Genomic DNA, 22,855 nt, shown 5'->3' on the forward strand with positions numbered 1-22,855 from the left:
TGTTGAGCATTCATACTCAGTGGGCATAGGTACTTAAGTACATCAGGACACATTTTCTCTTTTGCACTTGGGTGCAGGGCGATAGGCAAATCATGCGAGGGGGGAGCGCGCCCCCGTGACACAGCCCACCCATTTTTCCTATGTACTCTCCGCCTATGAGGTTTGTTATACAGTGTCAGTTGTGGCTCAGTTGATATCATTCTCGCCACTGAGTCAGCAGGTTGTGGGTTCAAGCCCCACTCCAGCAACTTGAGTACAAAATCTACTCTTGCACTCTAGTGCTTCACTGTTGGAGGTGCTGCCTTTCAGATGAGCTATTAAATTGAGGCCCTATCTGCCCTCTTAGGTGGATGTAAAAGATCCCATGGTACTATTTTGAAGAAGAACAGTGGAGTTTGTCTTGGCCAGTATTTGTCCCTCAACCAACATCACTAAGATAGATAATCTTGTCATTATCACATTGCTGTTTGTGGGACCTTGCTGTGTGCAAATTGGTTGCTGTGTTTCTTACATTACAACAGTGACACTTCAAAAAGTACTTAATTGGCTGTAAAAGTGCCTTGGGAGGTCCTGAGGATACTATATAATCTGTTCCATTTTCTAACACTGTGGCAATGTTGGTAGCTTCCCAGTCCGAGATTGCACCAATCAAATCTAGAGCATTATTAAACACGTGATCTATTGTCTAACAGGCTGCACCCATTCCCCCCCATCCCTAACCCCAGTGAAATGATCCTGGTCCAACAGGTGGATTGTCAGTCTGGGTGACTGCTTTGTAATTGTTCTTTTATTTGCTCATGAACGAAAGCCTTCATCACTTGCTCAGTGCCTTTGGGCTGCAAGCCTTTGATACTGTCAGTAAAACAATGGGAATGCACCATCAGTGGTGGGTTATGCTGTGTAATGTGGTGTTTGCTATTAATCCCACTACTTTGTAAGTGAGGACCTGTATTTATTCTCCTCAAAGAACAATGGCAATCCACCATCCCTGCTATAAGAACATAAGAAATAGGAGCAGGGGTTGGCCATGTTGTCATGTTGCCAGTAGCCCATTATAGGTTGTGTGAAATTTATGTAGATGGTTAGACAAGATACAATAGAAGATCTTCAAAGAAAAGGTGTGGCTGGTTTCTTCAGTTTATATATAAATCCTCTTTTCACTCAGTTATCTATCAGTAGCATTTTGATCAATGGATTGTACTGTAGGCTTCTTATGATTTTCAATTCTTTATCAACAGCATTGTGAGAAGGGCAATGGAGTTCTCCTTCCATTTGTTGTTTCAACATCATTTAAAAGAAAGACTTGCATTTATATAGCACCTTTCACAACCTCAGGACATCCCAAAGTGCTTTACAGCCAATGGAGTACTTTTTGAAGTTGTAATGTAGGAAACTGTTGTAATGACTGTTGTAATAGAATCATAGAATCATAGAAGTTTACAACATGGAAACAGGCCCTTCGGCCCAATGTAATATAGGAAACGCGGCAGCCATTTTGAGCACAGCAAGGCCCCACAAACAGTAATGTGATAATGGCCAGATAATCTGTTTTAATGATGTTGGTTGAGGGATAAATATTGACCAAGACCCCGGGGGGGGAACTCCCCTGCTCTTCTTCAAAATAGTGCCACAGGATCTTTTACATCCACCAGAGAGGGCAGCTGGGGCCTTAGTTTAACATCTCATTTGAAGGACGGCACCTCCGACAGTGCAGTACTCCTTCAGTACAGCACTGGAGTGTCAGCCTGGATTATGTGTTCACATCTCTGGAGTGGGACTGGGACCTATAACTTTTATGACTCAGAAGCAAGAGTACTACCAACTGAGCCACGGCTGACACAAAGACAGGATTGCTGTAGTTTCCCAGAGACATTTAACAATGTGCGATAAGCTTTTTTTCTGTGAATAATACATATGCCATGATATGGTGTGATTTTTAGAATTTTAGAAGCTACAATTAAAAAAAATTAAATTATTTGTTTGAAGTCTGTCTTGGATAGAAAATGGAATTACCTATTGACATATTCAAAAGTAACGTTTGATTACACTCAAATGTACTCTGAACAATCTACCTTGAGTGTGGGAAATGTAATTTATTTACAATAATTGTACTTTGCCTCCTTGCTGCTCAGAACACAGTAAGCTGATTTTAACCTTCCATTTGTTTTTGATTAGTGAAAAAATGCCACATAAATTGATCTGTGATACACACAGGGGATATTCCAGAGTTTCAGAAACTGAGGGATGGCTTTTCTTATTAAATTGTGGCGGATTATGCCAACACTTGCTGTAGTTTCAGGCTATCCCAACACCTCGCAAAAAGAAGTTAAGTCTATAACTTGTTTATTAAGGGAAAGTATTGAGGTTTTTTAATAGTGTTTGGCCTTTAAGTGGCTGAGAGTGTAATATACTGTTTGTCTCCATACTATTAACCCCTTCACATTTGGGAATGGTAGAAGGTGAGGTTCCTTTCTATCTGTTCCAGGCACTAAGAAAAGTCCTCACGATTGTGAAAAGGACTTCCCTCACAAATAAGCTTGGCGTTTGAAGTTGCATTTCATCTGATGGTTACTACGATCTGGAATGCACTGCCTGAAAGGGCGGTGGAAGCAGACTCAACAGCAACTTTCAAAAAGCAATTGGATAAATACTTAAAAAGGAAAAATTTGCAGGGCTTTGGGGAAAGAGGGACTAATTGGATAGCTCTTTCAAAGAGTCAGCATGATGGGCCGAATGACCTCCTTCTGTGCTAAATGATTCTAGTTTAAGCATGGCAGTGCATTCTTGCACATTACTCAGCCAAGCTGGGTTCAGTGATAGACTTGGTCAGACCAATGTGGGCCAAGGATGGCTTTATAGATCCCCAGATGTTAGTGAGGACGACTTTGCATGGTTTGTCTTTGTTGTGTCCAGTGCCTAGTGGTCTGTCTGGTTTTATTCTTATTGTGACTTTTTTTAAGCAAGATTTTACAACTGAGTGGCTTGCTAGGCCATTTAAGAATCAACCACATTGCTGTGGGTCTGGAGTCACATATAGGCCAGACCAGGTAAGGACAGCAGGTTTCTTTCCCTAAAGGAACCAGATGGGTTTTTACAACAATCCAGTAGTTTTATGGCCACCATTACTGACACTAGTATTTTAATTCCAGATTATATTTAATTAATTGAATTTAAATTCCCCAGCTACCATGGCAGGATTTGAACTCATGACTCTAGGTCTCTGGATTACTAGTCCACTATGCTACCGTACCCGTGATAGAGTAAGTAGGGAGAAGCTGTTTCCTCTGGCATGTGGGTCGGTAACCAGAGGTCATAGATTTAGAATAATTGGCAAAAGAACTAGAGGGGAAATCAGGAGAATTTTTTTCTCACAGAGGGTTGTTAAGATCTGGAATTTTCTACCTGAAAGAGTGGCGGAAGCAGATTCCATAGGAACTTTCAAAAGACAATTGGACGTGTACTTAAAGAGGACTAATTTGCAGGGTTATGGGGAAAAAACTGGGGTGTGGGACTAAATTGGACAGCTCTTTCAAAGAGCCAGCACAGGCATGATGGGCCGAGTGGCTTCCTTTTGTGCTGTAAGATTCCATGATTCTATGAATGAGCTTCATTCCTTTTGGAACTGGGTTTGTTCTGATTCCAACTAGGACTGTGGGGTTTGTGGGTACTATAACTGTCTTACTCAGCAAAAGGAGAGAGAGAGAGAGACCTATTACCTGTTATTAGGGTGTGGTAGTGTAGCGGTTATGCTAACGGGCTAGCAACTGAGAGGTTGTTGGTTTAAATCCCAAATCTCAAATTCAATAAATCTGGTAATTTGTGCATTAGCACCAGAAAAAAATTACCATTAAAGTTGCCGGATTGTGGTTAAAAACCCAGCTGGTTCTCTGTTGTCCTTCAGCATAAGGGAACCTACCATCCTTACCGGTCTGGCCTAGATGTGACTCCAGTTCCATGCTACGTAATTGGCTCTTTATGTCCTCTGAAGTATCTTAGCAAGCCACTCAGTTGTCCCACCACCTTCTCGGGTCGGTGAGTTGGCAGTCGGCATTATGGATGGGGTAACTCTGTCTTTTCAATAAGACTTGTTAACAATTGAACCATCAGCTGTGTTATTATCTGCAAGAACTGAGATTTTTTTTTCTAAAATGAGAGGCAACATTAAGTAATAATTTCAAGGCAAACGATTGCCTGGTTACATAAGTCTGTGGTGGGCTCATTTTGTAATTGTGTGGAGTTCTTCAACATAATGCATGACCTCCTAACTGAGGCTCACACCCACTTTAGCAATCGCACGACTATCAGACCCAAGCTCGACTTCAGTTGGAAAGAAATGGAAAGAAATGGACCTATGTATGCAGGGTCAGTGCCCACCTAACCTTTAGACAGTGATCAGTTGTATGATGAATACCTATGAGTCATCTTTGTGCAGATAGACAGGCAAGAAAACCTCTTTAGTAAGCAAGCCCATCCTTGGATTTCCTTTGTTCTTATTATTTGTTCTCGGGATGTGGGTCTCGCTGGCAAGGTTACATTTATTGCCCATCCCTAGTTTACCTGAGAAGGTTGTGGGACGACTGAGTGGCTTGCTGAGCTACTTCAGAGGGCATAAAGAGTCAATCACGTAGCGTGGAACTGGAGTCACGTGTAGGTCAGTCCGGGTAAGGGCAGTAGGTTCCCGTCCCTGAAGGGCATTGGAGAACCAGTTGGGCATTTACCATTGCTAGACAAAGGTAGGATAGATCCCTGTGCGCCCTAATGCAGATCATCTGCCCTCACCCACTGCTTCTCTTGGTCCTAAAGCATTTAAAGGGGAAGCTAGGTAAACGCGTGAGGGAGAAAGAAATAGAAGGAGGTGCTGATAGGGTAAGATGAAGAGTGGCGGGAGGAGGCTCGTGTGGAGCATAAACACCGACATGGACCTGCTGGGCCGAATGGCCTGTCCCTGTGCTGTACATTCTTTGTAATTCTATATAAGTTGCCTTGGAATGTGCAGAACTATGCTGCCCATGTATTGTCCTGTAGGGGCACTATTGAGAATATTATCAGTGTGAAACTTAGTGTACGATTGTCTCTTTTTTGTTGATTAAAAAAAATTGTAAAGCTTTAAATTTTAAAAAGAAACTTTTCTATCTGTTTGTCTTACAGTGTTTAACTTCTTGTAATAAAAGAAGTAGGTAATAGGGGCTGAATGCACTGAAGCGCACTGGGCATCCACATCCCAGAAAATTGGGTGCTGAGGCCTGAGGCCTACAGCCGGGTTGAGGTGTTTGGCAAACCCCTGGTGTGGGTGGCAATTGCCAAGAGGGCTCGAAGCCAGCGCGCAAGACGTAGGCTCATTGGCAGGGCAGCCCTGACTTTAATGTAAATCATGATGTGGAGATGCCGGTGATGGACTGGGGTGGACAAATGTAAGGAGTCTTACATCACCAGGTTATAGTCCAACAGCTTTATTTGAAATCACAAGCTTTCGGAGCTTTCCTCCTTCCACTCACCTGACGAAGGAGGAAAGCTCCGAAAGCTTGTGATTTCAAATAAAGCTGTTGGACTATAACCTGGTAATGTAAATCAGGCAGCCATATCATAATGTGGATGGAGCAGCTGCGTCCCAGCCACTTGGCGTCCATTTGGAACAGGTGCTGAAGCAAAGTCCGCCATTTAAAAAGCAATTTCCCCCCACCCCCCCGCTTTCTCAATGCCTGGTGCCCCTCACCCCCCACCCCCACATCGGGGAAGTGCCTGGCAGCAACAGGTAGCAGCCCTTTACTGGCTGCTGGGGCCTGGCACATCTTTTGGGAGACACGCTGGGAGCGTCAAGAGAATGATACGTATGTGCACCCATGAGATAAGCGCATTTGTGTACCATATGGTCCCAGAATGTGTATTAAAAGAAAAAACAATGCCTATAATTTTTTTTAAAAGTGAACTGTTTCATCTTTCTCTACGGGAACCAATTTAACTCGTATTTTACACAAATGCAGAGGCCTGCAGCTGGGATAGGCTCAGACACTTGTTATTAATTGAATTTGTCGGAACAAATATTATGATTAGACGCCTTTAAATTACAACAGCATGTTTTACTGAGTCAGGCACTTCACAATTGACAGCAAGTGTTGGGGTTGATGACGAGCCTCTTCTGGCTGGGCAGTACTGCATGCTCAAGTCCTGGAGAATCTTCAACCTAAAAACTGCACGTCCCTACGATTTAACCAAGGAAAATCAACAATCTCGGTGCACAATGCTGCCATGGATTTGGGGGAGATCATTTTCCCCCAGAGCCTTGCTGCCATTGAGCGCCGGTCGAGGGTTGGGGATTATCTCTGTAACCTCCTCCAGCCCCACAACCTTCCCAGGTCTCTGAGTTCCTCCAATTCTGGCCACTTGCGCATCCCCGATTTCCTTTGCCCCTACATTGGCGGCCGTGCCTTCAGCTGTCTGGGCCCCAAGCTGTGGAATTCCCTCCCTAAACCTCTCCGCCTCACACCCTCTCTCTCCTCCTTTGGACCCTCCTTAAAACCTACCTCTTTGACCAAGCTTTTAGTCACCTGTCCTAATATCTCTTTATGTGGCTTGGTGTCAAATATTGTCTGATTACACCACTGTGAAAGCAACTTGGGACGTTTCACTGCATGAAAGGTGCTCTTTAAATGCAAGTTGTTGACTATGGCGTTATACCTGTAAGGTTAAGAGGAGATTTAATAGAGGTGTCCAAAATCGTGAAGGGTTTTGATAGAGTAAATAAGTAGAAACTGTTTCCAGTGGCAAGAGGGTTGGTCACCAGAGGTCACAGATTTAAGGCGATTGGCAAAAGAACCAGAGGTGACATGAGGAAACATTTCTTTATGCAGCGAGTTGTTATGATCTGGAATGCACTGCCTGAAAGGGTGGTGGAAGCAGATTCAATAGTAACTTTCAAAAGGGAATTGGATAAATATCTGAAGGGAAAAATTAGCAGGGCTATGGGGAAAGAGCCGGGGGTGGGGGTGCGAGTGGGACTAATTGGATAGCTGTTTCAAAGGGTTGGCACAGGCACGATGGGCCAAGTGCTGTAAGATTCTATGATCTCTGATCTGCACTTGTGTCTGGTGAGGTGCCTCACAGAAATGACTCTGCAGTATCTAGTTTCGGCTGCCATGACTACCGTGCGCGTTCTGCCCTTAAGTTTGGCCGATCACCGGCAGTGCATTCGTCAGTAATTCCGGTAAGCAGCTTTGCTCGTGCCAAAAGCAGCGAGAGAAAAGCACGAGCTTTACGAACTTTGACACGGTGACAGGGTTGAATTGCTGTTGTAAGCGACCTGCGTTGAACAGATATCAGCAAGATGAGAGTCGAACGCGTTTGTGTGACCTTCCCCTCTCTGCCATTTTCACAGAGGTGTTAACCCATTTCAAGCAAACAGGTTCACCGTTCCATTAAGAAGAAAGAAAGATTTGCATTTATATAGTGTCTTTCACAACCTCAGGACACCCTAAACGCTTCACAGCCAACAAAGTATTTTTGAAGTGTAGTCACTGTTGTGATGCAGGGAAACGCAGCAGCCAATTTGCGTTCAGCAAGATCCCACAAACAGCAATGAAATAAATGACCAGATCATCTGTTTTAGTTGCTGGTTGAGGGATAAATAAAGGATAGCTCTCCTGCTCTTTCCCCATAGCCCTGCAAATTGTTCCCTTTTAAGTATATATCCAATTCCCTTTTGATAGTTGCTTTTGAAAGTTACTAATATGCTTCCTCCACCCTTTCAGTAGAGGTGGGAATGCTATCACTGTGTCAAGCTGACGTAAGTGTCTATTATTCCCTATGTAATTGCTCCTGGGTATCTTATTCTGTGTATAATCATTCCCGGATATGTGATATTTTTAATTTAATCATTCTGAGGTATTAGTTATTCTGCTTATAATCACTCCCAAGTGTCCATTATTTTCCATTTAACAACTTCCAGGTATCCATTGTTCTCTATGGAATTATTCTTGTGTACCCATTCAACTCTATATAATTCTCATCTTTCGGATGAGATGTTAAACCGAGGCCCCGTCTGCCCTCTCAGGTGGACGTAAAAGATCCCACGGCATTATTTCGTAGAAGAGCAGGGGAGTGCTCCCTGGTGTCCTGGGCCAATATTTATCCCTCAACCAACATCACTAAAACAGATTGTCTGGTCACTTGTTTCATTGCTGTTTGTGGGATCTTGCTGTGCACAAATTGGCTGCTGCGTTTCCTACATTACAACAGTGACTACACTTCAAAAGTACTTCATTGGCTGTAAAGCGCTTTGGAACTCCCTGAGGACGTGAAAGGCGCTATATAAATGCAAGTTCTTTCTTTTTACTCCCAGGTGTTAGTTAGTCTAGACCGTGTTGCAGCTTTTATGTTCAGTATACGAACATGCCCCAGGATTAGTCCAGAGGCACATTTTCAAATGTTCCAATTTTGGCTCCATTCCATGTACTTTAATCCTACATTGGTTCAGCTGAAATTGTCCTCACACAAACGTTTTTAAAAAATTGATACGGGTTATAAATAATTCTATATTTGTCACTCATTGAACAACAGTGTGATTGCAACAAACCATATTTGGTTAATATGAAATTCCTGTGTAGCAATACAGTTCTGCCTTTTTTATATTGCATTAGTGAGCCTGCCAATATGCTGTTTCCAGATTTAAGAATTCCCTTGACCAATTATTCAGAAAGTATCTCGGTTCAGCTTTCTAACTTCCATTTTCTCTAGCTAGTGATTCATTTATACGGACTTTTTTAATAATTGAGAGCGAGATATTGAGAGACGTGCAGCTGTCAGAGTGCTGGCCAGTGAACCCAGAGAAGTGAAAGACACAAAAAAAACTATGGCTACTTACAGCAGAGGCAGACGTGATGGTTGAAAGTATTGTATCTGATGGTGGATGTGTTTAGACTTTTTTAAACTGGGATAATCGCACAAGGGCGGAGTAGGACAGAGAGAGTGTGCAGTCATGGGACGACTAGCCACGTGTTCACGATGTTCCAAAGTTCTCGATGTACACTGAATTACTTTTGAAGTGTAATCACTAGGGGCGATTCAGCAATCCTGCCCTCGTTCACTGCACATGTAAATATTTCCTGTGGTTGGGGGAGTCCAGAACAAGGGGGCATAACCTTAAAATTAGAGCTAGGCCGACAAGGGGTGATGTCAGGAAGCACTTCTTCAGTCAAGGGTAATGGAAATCTGGAACTCTGTCCCCCAAAATCCTGTTGAGGCTGGGGGTCAATTGAAAATGTCAAAACTGAGCTTGATAGATTTTTGTTAGGCAAGGGTATTAAGGGTTACGGAACCAAAGCGAGTAAATGGAGTTAAGATACAGATCAGCCATGGTCTAATTGAATGGTGGAACAGGGTCGAGGGGCTGAATGGCCTCCTCCTGTTCCTACCTGGGGAAGTTACAGACTGTGGTGCTCACAGTAAGTGTATCTGGGGATATTACAGACAAAGGCGAATTTGCCTCTGTGCAATGGAGATAATGCGAACAATGATGGCCAGGAAAAACCCTCTGGTCCATCCAGCCTGTCCCACACAATTGTGATACCACAATATATACACCCCTCACCCTACCCAAAACCATGTGATGATCTCTGGGGAGAGGTGAAAAAACAGATTTTAAAAGCCGGGCCAATTTGGGGGAGGGGGGGGCGGTGGGAAATCTGAGAAATTCCTCTCCGACCTCCCCGTGGCAATCAAAAGTAGTCCAAACTTTACAGCCAATGTGCCAATAACGCATTCTAATCTCACTTGTGGTCGCTACCACAGGACTGGTCTCCTGTGGTCCTGAATGAACCCTTGTATTATCCCTGAGTCCCCCTCTGAAGTCTGAGTGCTCTTGTCTGTAAAGGATGATGGTATCAGTAGCAATGTTTTCATTGGCAGGGGTTCAAACTTGATATTGTTTCAGTCTGCGGGTTGCATAATTTCAGTAGAAGAGTTGCCCTTTGCTACCTTGCAAGTAATTAATCCATTTCTTGGTAGCTGCGTTTTGTGAGCAAGCCAAGGCTTTAGATGAAAGGCAGTGGTAGATAAAAAAAAGATAACCACTTTTTAAAATGACAGCATAATGCTTGCCCTTACTGAGACAAGGCCCACACAGTTTCTCGGGTGCTTTGCTCTTCCAATCCAGTTTTCTCAATGTGCGCCCTTGCAGCGGAGCCTCGCCCAGCGGGAGCACAAATCAGAACATTGCTGACACTTCCCCAGCCTTCATTGGGGGGAGGGGATGTTGCGGGGAGAGCGCTGTGATTTCCCGATGTGCACTGCCAGTGGGTGCGGCTCCCTGCCGGAAGAGCAAGTTCAGAACATTGGCCCCTTTTAAGACTGCAACGGTTACTGTAACCTTTATTAACACAACATTCTGGAGGGGGAGGGTGAACAGCCAGTAGTCGTGGTCCATATTGGTACCAACGACATAGGTAAAAAAAGGGATGAGGTCCTGCAAGGTGAATTTAAGGAGTTAGGAGATAAATTAAAAAGCAAGACTTCAAAGGTAGTGATCTCAGGATTACTACCAGTGCCACGTGCTAGTGAGTATAGGAACAGGAGAATAGATAGGATGAATGCGTGGCTGCAGGGATGGTGTAGGAGGGAGGGATTTAGATTCCTGGGACATTGGGACCGGTTCTGGGGAAGGCGGGACCTGTACAAGCAGGACGGGTTACACCCGAGCAGGACCGGGACCAATGTCCTCGCGGGGGTGTTTGCTAGTGCTGTTGGGGAAGGTTTAAACTAGAATGGCAGGGGGATGGGAACCTGAGCGGGGAGTCAGAAGGGAATAAAGTTGAGAGCAGCAAGAGAGGGGAAGACCTAGGGGAAATCTACAATACAAATAGTACAAACAGTTGTTCAAGAACAAGTGAAAGGGAAAAGCGTAGAGCAGCAGAAAGAAAGTGTACTTTAGGCACGACAGATAAAATGAAAACTAGAAGGCGCAAGGCGATTAACCCAGCATCAAAGCTGTGGCAGGGGGTTGGGAACCTGAGCAGGTAGACAGAGGAAAGCGTGTCAGGAAGGGACAGAAGGTATGGAGTAAAAGGTAAAGTGTTAAAAAAGGAAAAAGCAGGAACTAAGTGTCACAAAACATATTTGAAAGTTCTTTATCTGAATGCACGTAGCATTCGTAACAAAATGGACGAGTTAACGGCACAAATAACGACGTATGGGTATGATCTTGTGGCCATTACAGAAACATGGCTGCAGGGTGACAACGACTGGGAATTAAATATGCCAGGGTATTTAACAATCAGGAAGGACAGGCAGGAAGGAAGGGGAGGTGGGGTGGCTATGTTAATAAAGGAAGGAATCACTGTAATACAGAGAAATGATATTGGGACAAAGGATCAGGATAATGAAACAGTTTGGGTAGAGATAAGGAATAATAATGGGAAAAAAACCACTAGTGGGTGTAGTATATAGGCCTCCTAATAGTTGCAACTCTGCTGGAAGAAGTATTAATCAGGAAATAGTCGGGGCATGTCATCAGGGAACAGCTATAATTATGGGGGATTTTAACTATCATATTAACTGGACAAATCAAATTGGGCAGGGCAGCCTTGAGGAAGAGTTTATTGAGTGTATTAGGGATGGATTTCTTGAGCAATATGTAACTGATCCTACAAGGGGGCAAGCAACCTTGGACCTGGTCCTGTGTAATGAGCCAGGATTAATTAATAATGTCCGAGTTAAGGATCCCCTTGGAATGAGTGACCATAACATGGTTACATTCCATATCCAATTAGAGGGTGAGAAGGTTGGTTCTCAAACAAGCGTACTGAGCTTGAATAAAGGAGACTATGATGGTATGAGAGCAGAATTGATTAAAGTGGACTGGGAAAATAGATTAAAGGGTAAGATGGTACATGAGCAGTAGTGTTCATTTAAGGAGTTATTTTACAACTTTCAAAAAATATATTCCACTGAGGAAAAAAGGGTGTAAAAGAAATGACAGCCATCTGTGGCTAAGTAAAGAAATTAAGGATAGTATCCAACTAAAAACAAGGACATATAAGGTAGCCAAACTTAGTGGGAGGATAGAAGATTGGGAAGTCTTCAAAAGACACCAAAAAGTAACTAAAGGATTGATTAAGAAAGGGAAGATAGATTATGAAAATAAATCAGCAAAAAATATAAAAACAGATAGCAAGAGTTTCTACAGTTATATAAAAAGAAAAAGGGTGGCTAAGGCAAACGTAGGTCCCTTAGAGGATGAGACCGGGAAATTAATGGTGGGAAACATGGAGATGGCAAAAGTGCTGAACAAATATTTTGTTTCAGTCTTTACGGTAGAGGACACTAAGAATATCCCAACACTGGACAAACAGGGGGCTCTGGGGGGGAGGAGCTAAATACGATTAAAATCACTAAGGAATTGGTACTCAGTAAATTAATGGGACTCAAGGTGGACAAATCCCCTGGACCTGATGGCTTACATCCTAGGGTCTTGAGGGAAGTGGCAGTAGGGATTGTGGATGCTTTGGTAATAATTTTCCAAAATTCTCTGGACTCGGCAAAGGTCCCGGCAGATTGGAAAACTGCTAATGTAACACCGTTATTTAAAAAGGGTAGTCGGCAGAAGGCTGGAAATTATAGACCAGTTAGCCTAACATCTGTGGTGGGTAAAATTTTGGAGTCTATTATTAAGGAGACAGTAGCGGAACATATGGATAAGCATAATTTAATAGGACAAAGTCAGCATGGCTTTACGAAGAGGAAGTCATGTCTGACAAATTTGCTTGAGTTCTTTGAGGACATAACGTACAGGGTGGATAAAAGGGAACCAGTGGACGTCGTGTATTTAGACTTCCAGAAGGCATTCGACAAGGTGCTGCATAAAAGATTATTGCTCAAGATAAAGAATCACTGGATTGGGGGTAATATTCTGGCATGGGTGGAGGATTGGTTATCTAACAGGAAGCAGAGAGTTGGGATAAATGGTTCATTCTCGGATTGGCAACCAGTAGCCAGTGGTGTTCTGCAGGGGTCGGTGCTGGGTCCCCAACTCTTTACAATCTATATTAACGATTTGGAGGAGGGGACCGAGTGTAACATATCAAAGTTTGCAGACGATACAAAGATGGGAGGGAAAGTAGAGAGTGAGGAGGACATAAAAAACCTACAAGGGGATATAGACAGGCTGGGTGAGTGGGCGGAGATTTGGCAGATGCAATACAATATTGGAAATTGTGAGGTTTTGCACTTTGGCAGGAAAAATCAGAGAGCAAGTTCTTATCTTAATGGCGAGAAACTGGAAAGTACTGCAGTACAAAGGGATCTGGGGGTCCTAGTGCAAGAAAATCAAAAAGTTAGTATGCAGGTGCAGCAGGTGATCAAGAAGGCCAACAGAATGTTGGCTTTTATTGCTAGGGGGATAGAATATAAAAACAGGGAGGTATTGCTGCAGTTATATAAGGTATTGGTGAGACCGCACCTGGAATACTGCATACAGTTTTGGTGTCCATACTTAAGAAAAGACATACTTGCTCTCGAGGCAGTACAAAGAAGGTTCACTCGGTTAATCCCGGGGATGAGGGGGCGGACATATGAGGAGAGGTTGAGTAGATTGGGACTCTACTCATTGGAGTTCAGAAGAATGAGAGGCGATCTTAATGAAACATATGAGGTTGTGAAGGGGCTTGATCGGGTGGATGCGGTCAGGATGTTCCCAAGGATGGGTGAAACTAGAACTAGGGGTCATAATCTTAGAATAAGGGGCTGCTCTTTCAAAACTGAGATGAGGAGAAACTTCTTCACTCAGAGGGTAGTAGGTCTGTGGAATTTGCTGCCCCAGGAAGCTGTGGAAGCTACATCATTAAATAAATTTAAAACAGAAATAGGCAGTTTCCTAGAAGTAAAGGGAATTAGGGGTTACGGGGAGCGGGCAGGAAATTGGACATGAATTTAGATTTGAGGTTAGGATCAGATCAGCCATGAACTTATTGAATGGCTCGAGGGGCCGATTGGCCTACTCCTGCTCCTATTTCTTATGTTCTTATGTTCTGAGCAACAGTGATATAATCAGCAACAATTAATCGCAAAAAGCTAGGATGAATTGCACCAAGAGGGATGGCAGAGCTTTTGCAATGGAGCAACAGAATTTGTTGATCAACTTCTCCACCGATGGGTGAAGAGAATACGGACTGGAAGACCTCAAATTCAACTCTGGCTTTGTCCCGACTGAGCAGGTGCAGCGATTGGACTCCGTACCACTGTTGGAGGTGGGGGTGGGGCGGGAGTGTAAATCGGGATTCCCATTCCTGATCATTACCTAGTGATCTATGATGGAAAATCTACTATGGAAAGAAAGACTTGCATTTATATAGCGCCTTTCACGACCTCAGGATGTCCCAAATGCTTTACAGCTAATGAAATACTTTTTGAAGTGTAGTCACTGTTGTAATGCAGGGATAAATGGCAGCTAGTTTGCACACAGCAAGGTCCCACAAACAGCAATGTGATAATGACCAGATAATCTGTTTTCCAGTGATGTTGATTGAGGGATAAATATTGGCCAAGACACCGGGGGAGATCTCCCCTGGTCTTCTTCGTTTAGTGCCGCGGGATCTTTGATGGCCACCTGAGAGGGCAGACGGGGCCTCATTCCAACATGTCATCCAAAAGACAGCACCTCGAACAGTACAGCATTCCTCGAGTAGTGTATTGGAGTATCAGCATGGATTTTGTGCACAATGTGTCTGGAGTGGGACTTAAATCCACAACTTTCTACCTCCAAGGTGAGAGTGCTACCCACTGAGCCACAGCTGACACCTGAACAGAATGGGGCTTGGCTGTGGTGCTCAGGGTTGAGTACAGGCCAACAGTCATTGTCTAGGCTCGCACATGACTAGTGGCCAGTTGGGAGATGTATCTGAGTGAGAGCCAGTACCTTCTGGATTGGAGAAATTCTGGGGAGAAACCTGTAGTGAATCATGTTTTCCTTTTAATATTACAGAGTGGGATGTTCATAGTGGTCCTGCTGTTCTCTGCCCAGGCCCTAAGTTCTAGAATTCTCCCCCTATCTCTCTCCACCTCTCTACCTTTCTCTCCTCCTTTAAGATGCTCCTTAAAACCTACCTCTTTGACCAATTAGGTCACCTGCCGTAATATCTCCTATGTGGCTCAGTGTGAAATTTTGTTTGATAATGCTCACGTGAAGCGCCTTGGGACATTTTACTACGTTAAAGGCGCTATATAAATGCAAGTTGTTGTGGTGACACATTTTATTTCAAAAAGAAAGCCTGTTTTCCTGAAAAAAAATGGGATTATCAACACAGTCGGAGTGGGCATTCACTCCCACGTTTCAGGATTACATATGAATTTCACCTCTGGTTTTATTTTATCCATGTCCTTTCAAAGCATAAAGCTACATTGTACAAAAACAGTTACTCTCAAACAAATTAAACAAGCAGAGAAGGAAGAAGATTCAGTAACTCAGAGGTCCCAAAAGTAAGTACAAATGAAGGAGGCCATTCAGCCCATCCTGTTCACCCTTCTCGAGAAACCTATGATCCTCCCCTCCTCCATTAATAGGTGTGTCAAATCGAAATTGTTCACTAATTCCTCAGGTTTTTTGTGTTCTTTTGCTTTGTGATTTTGTCGTCAAATAATGCTACCCTTGTACAAGAAATTTTTAATCAAGCAGAGTTTTGAATCGGTGAATCCTGGCTTTGTGTTTTCCTTTTAATCCCCCTCAGGGCACATCTGAGACTATACACTGCCCAACTCTTGGATGCCACTCTAGTTAACTGGGCCTTCATCTAAATGTTGTTTGTGGGACTTTACTGTGTTTAAAATGGCTGCTGCATACACCTGGGAAACAATGACTGCAGTTCACAGAATAATTAATTGTATGTGAAGAGCTATGGGATGTTTGAACGAACTTATGAGGTGCTATATAGATGCAAGTTCAGCCCTCTTTCTGGTTGGGTGCTTGTGTTTTATCAAACTCTGTTCAGAATAAGAAGACATTGGCACAATTTAAAACAACGGGAGGCCCAAAAATTCCTAGAAAAAGGCTTCAATGAAAGCAACAAGTTAGAGAACGTTAGGAGAACTTTGGTCTCAGTGGCTGATATTTAATTGGTGTTTGCCACATTGCTTTATGCAGTAGGTGTATAGTTTGTGTACACAATATGTGTATCAATGTCAGTGCCGAAACACTGCGATTGAGTGTGCTGCCTTTCTGTGCCTCAACACGTTTTGATGTGTTTCTTAAGTTGTTTATCCTAAGTTGCCCATATCCCAACTCGTACCAAGTCCCGTTCACCCATCACCCTGTGCTCACTGACCTTCATTGGCTCCTGGTCCGGCAACACCTAAATTTTAAAAGTCTTATCCTTGTTTTCAAATCCCTCCATGGCCTCACCCCTCCCGATCTCTGTAACCTCCTCCAGCCCTATAGCCCTCCGAGATGTCTGCACATCCCTGATTTTAATCGCTCCACCATTGGCGGTCGTGTGTTCAGCTGCCAAGGCCCGAAGCTCTGGAATTCCCTCCCTAAACCTCTCCGCCTCTCTCCCTCTCTCTCCTCCTTTAAGACGCTCCTTAAAACCTACCTCTTTGACCAAGCTTTTGGTCACCTGTCCTAATAGCTCCTTATGCAGTTCGGAGTCAATTTTTGTCTGATAATGCTCCTGTGAAGCGCCTTGGGACATTTTACTACATTAACAGCGCTATATAAATGCAAGTTGTTGTTCTTTATTGTACCTATCGTCTATCCTATTCAGTGTTGGCCAAGGATTGATATTAATGCACTTGGAATCACAATACATGCAAATAAAGTCTTGACTTTAAGATACTCGCTCAAAATTGTACTAAATTGATGTCCTGTGTATTTTTTTTGGTGGTGAGCAAGGTCAAAATCAGATATATATTTCATAAAGTATCAACATCATGACTGTTTGTGGGATCTTGCGGTGCACAAATTGGCTTTTGTATTTGCCTATGTAACAACAGTTCAAAAGTCATTAATTGACCATGTCGCGCTTTGGGATGTCCTTTGGCTCAGCATCTATTTTGCTCACACCTCACCTAGGAAGGCTTTTCTTACAAAAAAGGCACTGTATAAAAACAAAGCTGTTGTCATTGTCCTGACGACCCGATAAAGTATTATATAAATAAAAGATTCCTTCCTTCCTTCCTTATCCTGGGACACTATTGGCCACGAGTTTCTATTGGCCGTATTGACTACACAGTTTCCAAGTGGATTTGAGGAGTAGGCTTTCAGGAAGATACGTGACGTAACATTTTTCCACCACCCATTTCTAATTTGGTTCCAAGTGGAAAGTGGGGCAGAGGGCTAACTGCCACCTTTAAGTCTTGGCCTTGACCTCGTCCCATTTAAGAAGTGCTGGTTTTTCTTTTCCCATCTATTTTCTCCCCTCCTCAGCTAAAGGTGTTGACTCTTTGTAGTGGTATGGTGCCCAGGTGCCCCTCAGTACCTAATCCAAGTACCTCTGAGTCAGAAGGTCACGGGTTCAAGTCCGACCCCAGAGACTTGAGCACAAAATCTAGGCTGACGCTCCCAGTGTGGCACCGTCGGAGGTACCGTCTTTCGGATGAGACTTTAAGACCGAGGCCCTGTCTGCCCTCTCAGGTGGACATTAAAGATTCCATTCCACTATTTCGAAGAAGAGCAAGGGAGTTCTCCCTGGTGTCCTGGCCAATATTTATGCCTCAACCAATATCTAAAACAGATGATCTGGACATTTATTTTATTGCTGTTTACGGGACCTTGCAGTGCACAAATTGGTTGCCTCATTTCCTACATTACAGCAGTGACTACACTTCAGAAGTACTTCATTGGCTGTAAAGCACATTGGGATGTCCCGAGAGCAAATTGGCTGCTACATTATAACAGCTCAATAATGCTATAAACTAATAAATAAAAGTGTTCAAAGAACATGAGAAAGAAATCGTGCAATTCTTTTTAATGTCCCTGTGATTTTTCTCCTGGGTTGCAGGAACTCGGTCTTTAATTGGGTGCGGTAGTGTAGTTGTTATGTTACTGGACTAGTAATCGAGAGGTCTAGTCTAAGAAACCAGAAGTGTGAGTTTAAATCCCACCATGGCCGTTTGAGAATTTGAATTCAGTTTAAAAAAAAATTCTGGAAATGAATCTAACCATCAACTGAATTTACGGGAAATGGGTTTAGTAACATAAAAACCAAGAGCTGGCTCACAAAAACCAAATTAAAATGAGGCTGATATTAAGTCACCATGTTCACTGCAATGAATACAATGGACATGGGAGGAAAAATGGATTTATATTTTTAGTTTCTGTTCGCTTAAAGCAACTTTGTGCAATTTGAAGAATCTCGCTAATTCAAGTTACTTCCAGAGATTCAAATCGCCACAGCAGTGATCTCTCTACTTTGGATAATTTTACTAAACCAGTAAATTACCCTCAGTCAGTTGATCATTTTTTTAATATGCAAGATGGTGACAGTTAAAGAAAGATAGAAAGACTTGCATTTATATAGCGCCTTTCATGATCTCAGGATGTCCCAAACCACTTTACAGACAATGAAGTACTTTTTGAAGTGTAGTCACTGTTGTAATGCAGGAAACGCAGCAGCCAAGTTGCACATAGTAAGGTCCCACAAACAGCAATGTGATAATGACCAGACAATCTGTTGTAGTGATTTTTGTTTGGGATCGTTTACGTCCACCTGAGAGGGCAGACTCGGTTTAAAGTCTCATCCAAAAGACGACACCTCCAATTGCGAGCTCTACACAAGGATTTTTAGGAACTAGATGGATGGATGCTGTGCTTTCCCTACTGTCCCTCCAAAAACCAAAGTGTTAGGATATTTTACATGTTCTTTAAACAGGGGACTCCAGTTACTTTTAAAGAGTGATTTTTATTACCAGCCTTCTGCCTTAAAAGAATTATAGGGCAGAAATTGCAACCTTGGCATGACTGTACTTGCACTGGGAGTCTGGCAGATTCAGAGATTGAGGCACTTTGTGTGGTTCTGGTTCTGAGGATCAGTTATTGCACAAATGTTTAATACCTTTGTGCACTATTTTAATGCAAGCGTTAACCCATTTCCTTAAGTTAGTATAAAAACCATTTCAAGTGTAACTTCCACCCTTATAAATAACGATAATGTTCGCCTGTTTTCTTGTTTCGATTTTAAAAAATGTTTTTGTTGAAACAGTGAGCACTGATGACATCACTGAGGCAATACAAGGCAAGTTGAGTTGACATCCCTGGAAGTAAAAGAAAGAACTTGCATTTATATAGCACCTTTCACAACCTCAGGACATCCCAAAGTGCTTCCTAGCCAATGAAGTACTTTTGAAGTGTAGTCGCTGTTATAATGTAGCAGCCAATTTGCGCACAGCAAGGTCCCATAAACCAGATAATCTGTTAGTAGAGGAATAAACATTAGCGAGGACACCAGGGAGAATGCTTCTGCTCTTCTTTGCAGTAGTGCCATAGGATCTTTTATATCCGCCTGAAAAGGCAGATAGGGCCTCACTTTAACATCTCACCCAAAAGACAGCACCTCTGACACTGCAGTACTCCCTCAGGAGTGTCAGCCTAGATTTTAGGCTGAAGTCTCTGGAGTGGGACTTAAACCCACAACCTTCTGACTCAGAGGTAAGAGTGCTACCCACTGAGCCATACTGACAGTTGACAGTGAATCTGGTTACTTGAGTGATGGTGACCATTTCAGCCGTTTGTTAATTCCGCACCCTCACGCTGCCAGTCTCAGTAACCAATCCCGCCATTTGTTTCAATGACATTATCAGCACTCGCTATTTAAACAAAAATATTTTTTAAAAACTAGAAACAACACAAAAGGCTAGCTAAAGTTCATCAGAATGCCTGGCAACTGTTCGATCTTTCAGCAGCGTTCCTGGTAATGAAGCAGCCTATTTAATATACATTTAAATTCAGTTCTACAAAAATCTGGGGAATGGGGCACAGTACTGTTCGTTGAATCATTAAATGAGATAAGTGGTGCCTGATGTAACCTTTGTTGTTATTGCGACGATTGTTCCAGCTGCGTGTACATTTTTAAAAACATTTCTGCTCTTGCCCTTTACATATTCCTTGAACGTGTTCAACAAGGGAAGTAGGTTGTAATTAAGTGCTTCATTTGCAATTACAGGAAGCCTTCCGTATGAATATAAAATAGTCATCGCTGGAAACCATGAACTGACGTTTGATAAGGACTTTATTGCTGAGCTAGTGAAGCAGGACTACTACCGCTTCCCATCTGTCTCCAAGTTGAAGCCAGAGGACTTTGACAACGTCCAATCACTCCTGACCAATTGTATTTACGTGCAAGACTCGGAGGTGACTGTGAAAGGATTTCAAATATATGGTACACCGTGGTAAGTTTTAACTTGATTTTCAGCTGGTTAGAATGGGTCTCATTAACGACCGGAAAAATTTTATTCTACATTTTCCTTCAGTACCTGTGTATCCCACATGTATGTGTTCCTGCAAGGAACTGGAGGAACCTTGGTAAGTTTAGTGCTGCACTGTTTTCAAGTTTGTTTCATCGATGCCCTATTGATCTATCAGGCACTCCAGCTGGACCATCAAGTCAGTTATTTCTGGGGATGAGAGCTGTCAGAACTTTGGCTGTCAATGCGATTCTGACATTTACCACACCCCTGAAGAGACAAACCAATCAATCGATGTTTGGATTGTATTGTGGCTTTGGAACATTCAAATTTTGACCAAATCCAAAACCAAACTTCGAGGTGCTTGAGTCGTTGAGTTTATCACAACCAAAGTTTCGATTAAAAACACTGCCAGTAATTTATACAGTAAAGAAAGAAAGAACTTGCATTTATATAGTGCCTTTCACAACCTCAGGATGTCCCAAAGCGCTTCACAGCCAATAAAGTACTTTTTGAAGTGTAGTCACTGTTGTAATGTAGGGAAATGCAGCAGCCAAATTGTGCACAGCAAGGTCCCATAAACAGAAATGTGATAATGACCAGATAATTTTTTTTAATGATGTTAGTTGAGGGATAAATATTGAACTCCCCTGCTTTTCTTTGAAATAGCATTGTGGGATCAGCATGTTCACCTGAGAGGGCAGATGGGGCCCCAGGTTAAAGTCTCATCCGAAAGACGACACCTTCTGACAGTTCAGCACTCCCTCAGTACTGCACTGGGAGTGTCAGCTTAGGTTATGGGCTCAAGTCTCTGGAGTGGAGCTCAAACCCATGAACTTCTGACTCGGAGGCGAGAGGGAGAGATACCCACTGAGCCACGGCTGATGCCTAAGTGAAAATGTAGGGCGTATTGATGACATGCACTGTCAAGTGCCTACCTACCTACCAGAGTTTTAAATGGTTGAGTCCTAGGGTAGTCCCCCTAATTGAGCATGCTCACTGTGGTTGGGAATGTATTGTGGCAGTTCTTGGCTGCACTTGCATGTGCTATTGTGGAATGTCTCATCTTTCACAATAGAGAGGTGAGGAGGAGGATGGTCATAGTATCATAGTAGGTACAGCACCGGAGGAGGCCATTCGGCCCATCATGCCTGTTCCGGCTCTTTGATAAACTAACCTGGCCAGCCCAGTGTATGTGCACCACCTGAGTCATCAAGCAGAGCAGACAGTGGTGTTGGTGTAGACCTCTGCAGCCCAGACTACTTCACCATCACAGCTGACGGGGACTATTGGACAGTAAGAGGTTCCTTTGCTGGAGATGAGGCAAAACAGCAGATAAAATGACATCAAATAAATTAACCTTTCTCCCAAGAATTGTAGACCTTCTAAGCACCCGTAGCCTAGAGATTCTTGTTTCCAATATTAATTTACAAATACTTAACACATTCATATGGCATTCCTTCTGTTTGCGATTTTAAACCCATTTACTCTTATCGCCTTTGCTAAAATAGGAGAGGATCACGACATGAAACCAGTTAAGTGTTTGCCCACTAATATCACAAGCAATAATTAACGTTACTTCAAACGTGCCTATAAACAAACTGGAGTAACGGAATCTGTAATCGAGAAATAATGAAGTTCCTTAGAAACCAGGACTTTAGACTATTAAATTTATTGAAAAGGATACAGCTACGTTATGTAGTTGGAGTGGAACGCTGGCTTGTAAAAGAACACAGGATGCTGCTGGGTTCTCCTGCTGTTTCTCAGTCTAATGGGGTAATATCAAAGGGTTGTCTTGCACTGTTGTAAACCTCACTGGGACTTTGGTAAATTGCGGTGGAGTCTGGATACTTGGAGTGAGATAGGTGACAAAAAAAAAACTTGCCTACAGCAGGGAGGGATATCACAGCGCAGGCTGTGACCTCCTTCGAAGAGCCTGCCGTAATCTGCTCAAAGGAGGTCTTCTGCAGTCAGTAGTTGCAAGGCGGGAGGCGTCAAAAAGGCAACGGGTTACTGCGCACTAAGCGATCAGCTTAAACATGGGTAGAAGTCAAGAACGAGGTGAGATGAAAAGAAACTGCAAAGGCTGGAGACCTAAAATAAAATCAGAAATGCACAGCAGGTCTCTCGGCATCTGTGAAAAGGAAAGCGTGATTAATGTTTCAGATGTGGACCCCACAACAGACTAGACTTGGTAAGTATTAACCTGGAAATGACTGTTGTCGGGATTGGTGGCCTAATGATTAATGGTGCGGCATTTCTCAATCCGATATTCATCCATAAACTTGAACTCACCCAAACCTCTGCTGCCCATATCCTAACTCTCACCATGTCCTGTTCACCCATCGCCCTCTGTGCACGCTGACCTACATTGGCTCCCGGTCCACCAACGCCTCAATTTTAAAATTCTTATCCTCGTCTACAAATCCCTCCATGGCTTCGCCCACTCCCTATCTCTGTGACCTCCTCCAGCCCT

The 22,855-nt window shown here is 43.2% G+C and overlaps 1 protein-coding gene across 2 annotated transcripts in view; it reads left to right on the forward strand.

Annotated features, from left to right (window-relative positions):
* mpped2a (metallophosphoesterase domain containing 2a) overlaps nt 1–22,855 on the forward strand; it is a 175,550-nt gene that overhangs the window by 24,080 nt on the left and 128,615 nt on the right. For both annotated transcript variants that reach the window (XM_067994212.1, XM_067994211.1), the window contains exon 4: nt 20,139–20,364. In XM_067994212.1, the coding sequence (XP_067850313.1) occupies nt 20,139–20,364 (226 nt within the window). The remainder of the gene's footprint in view (nt 1–20,138; nt 20,365–22,855) is intronic.

This window comes from Heptranchias perlo, chromosome 12, assembly GCF_035084215.1.
Source record: "Heptranchias perlo isolate sHepPer1 chromosome 12, sHepPer1.hap1, whole genome shotgun sequence".
NCBI lineage: Eukaryota > Metazoa > Chordata > Chondrichthyes > Hexanchiformes > Hexanchidae > Heptranchias > Heptranchias perlo.